The 1,788-nt window shown below is 44.1% G+C and overlaps 1 protein-coding gene across 1 annotated transcript in view; it reads right to left on the reverse strand.

The window, feature by feature from the left end:
* The window catches only part of gtpbp3 (GTP binding protein 3, mitochondrial), a 48,197-nt gene that overhangs the window by 18,641 nt on the left and 27,768 nt on the right, over positions 1-1,788 (reverse strand). Inside the window, 1 exon segment of the mRNA XM_070439757.1 lies at positions 1,527-1,599. Within this exon segment, the coding sequence (XP_070295858.1) occupies positions 1,527-1,599 (73 nt within the window).

Genomic DNA, 1,788 nt, shown 5'->3' on the forward strand with positions numbered 1-1,788 from the left:
GTAGTAGTAATGATGATGGTAGTTGTAGTAATGATGGTAGTAGTTGTAGTAATGCTGATGGTAGTTGTAGTAATGATGTAATGGTGAAGATGACAGTTATAAGTTAGTTATAGTTTCATTTTCCATGTTTAGCATTTTATATTTATTACATTTCTACTATTGACTGTTACCATTTTATTGTTATTTTTTTTATTTAATTTTGTATTATTATTTACTACCATTTTATGTTATTATTTGTTATTCTTTATCATTTCATTACAATGTATATTGCATACATTGTTGCTTTGGCAATATTGACAATGTTTTTCATGCCAATAAAGCAGCTTGAATTTGAATTTGACAGAGAGAGAGACAGAGAGAGACAGACAGAGAGAGAGACAGAGAGAGGTGGTAGAGAGAGAGACAGAGAGAGACAGAGAGAAAGAGAGACAGAGACAGAGGTGGGAGAGAGAGAGAGACAGAGAGAGGTGGGAGAGAGAGAGAGAGAGAGAGAGAGACAGAGACAGAGAGAGAGAGAGAGAGAGAGACAGAGAGAGAGAGAGAGACAGAGACACAGAAAGAGAGAGAGAGACAGAGAGTGAGACAGAGAGAGAGACAGAGAGAGAGAGTGAGAGAGAGACAGAGAGAGAGACAGAGAGAGAGACAGAGAGAGAGACAGAGAGACAGAGAGACAGAGAGACAGACAGACAGACAGACAGACAGACAGACAGACAGACAGACCGACAGACAGACAGACAGACAGACAGACAGACAGACAGACAGACAGACAGACAGACAGAGAGAGAGACAGAGAGAGAGACAGAGAGAGATTGACAGAGAGACAGAGAGAGAGACAGAGAGAGAGACAGAGAGAGAGACAGAGAGAGGGACAGAGAGAGGGACAGAGAGAGAGACAGAGAGAGAGACAGAGAGAGAGACAGAGAGAGAGACAGAGAGAGAGACAGAGAGAGAGACAGAGAGAGAGACAGAGAGAGAGACAGAGAGAGTGACAGAGAGAGAGACAGAGAGAGAGAGAGAGAGAGAGAGAGAGAGAGAGAGAAGTGGGAGAGAATTTGACAGAGAGAGAGAGAGAGAGAGAAGGGGGAGTGAGAGTGAAAGAGAGACAGAGAGAGAGAGAGAAGTGGTAGTGAATTTGACAGAGAGACAAAGAGAGAGAGAGAGAAGTGGTAGTGAATTTGACAGAGAGACAGAGACAGAGAAGTGGTAGTGAATTTGACAGAGAGACAGAGAGAGAGAGAGAGAAGTGGTAGAGAGAGCAGGTTTGTAGCTGCTGACAGTGTATTCCTGTGTTGGACAGCCTGAGAGGCCAGGGCTTTGAAGACAAGATGAATGCCTGCAGTGTCCCTGTGGCCCCTTCTCCCCACTTCCTCCAAGGAGACTGTCTTTTCTGCACTTTGATGCATATCTCCTCTCAATGACGCTAGCTCTCCCTCTCCGCAGATACAAACAGGAAAGCCATGCCAACTCCCCCTGGAAAACTCACTTCCGTAATTGTTATTTTGTTCCAGAGAAGGGGGCGTACCCACCTTGATTTAACACCCCGTCCTCGATGAGCTCATCTTCACTGAAGTCTATGAAGGCTTCCACGTGAGCCAAACACTGAAATGACAAACAAACAGACAGACGTTGAGCGAGAGAGACAGCAATACATGCGGTCCTCATCACGATCCTCTCTATATTCATTCCTTTGGCAATGATTTAAGTTTCTCGTTCGTGATTGTCTTCTAGGTCAGAGGGATAGACTAAATCATCTCTGTAGACTAAATCATCTCAGTAGACTAAATCCTC

Source organism: Salvelinus sp. IW2-2015, unplaced genomic scaffold (genome assembly GCF_002910315.2).
Source record: "Salvelinus sp. IW2-2015 unplaced genomic scaffold, ASM291031v2 Un_scaffold1895, whole genome shotgun sequence".
NCBI classification, from domain to species: Eukaryota; Metazoa; Chordata; class Actinopteri; order Salmoniformes; family Salmonidae; genus Salvelinus; species Salvelinus sp. IW2-2015.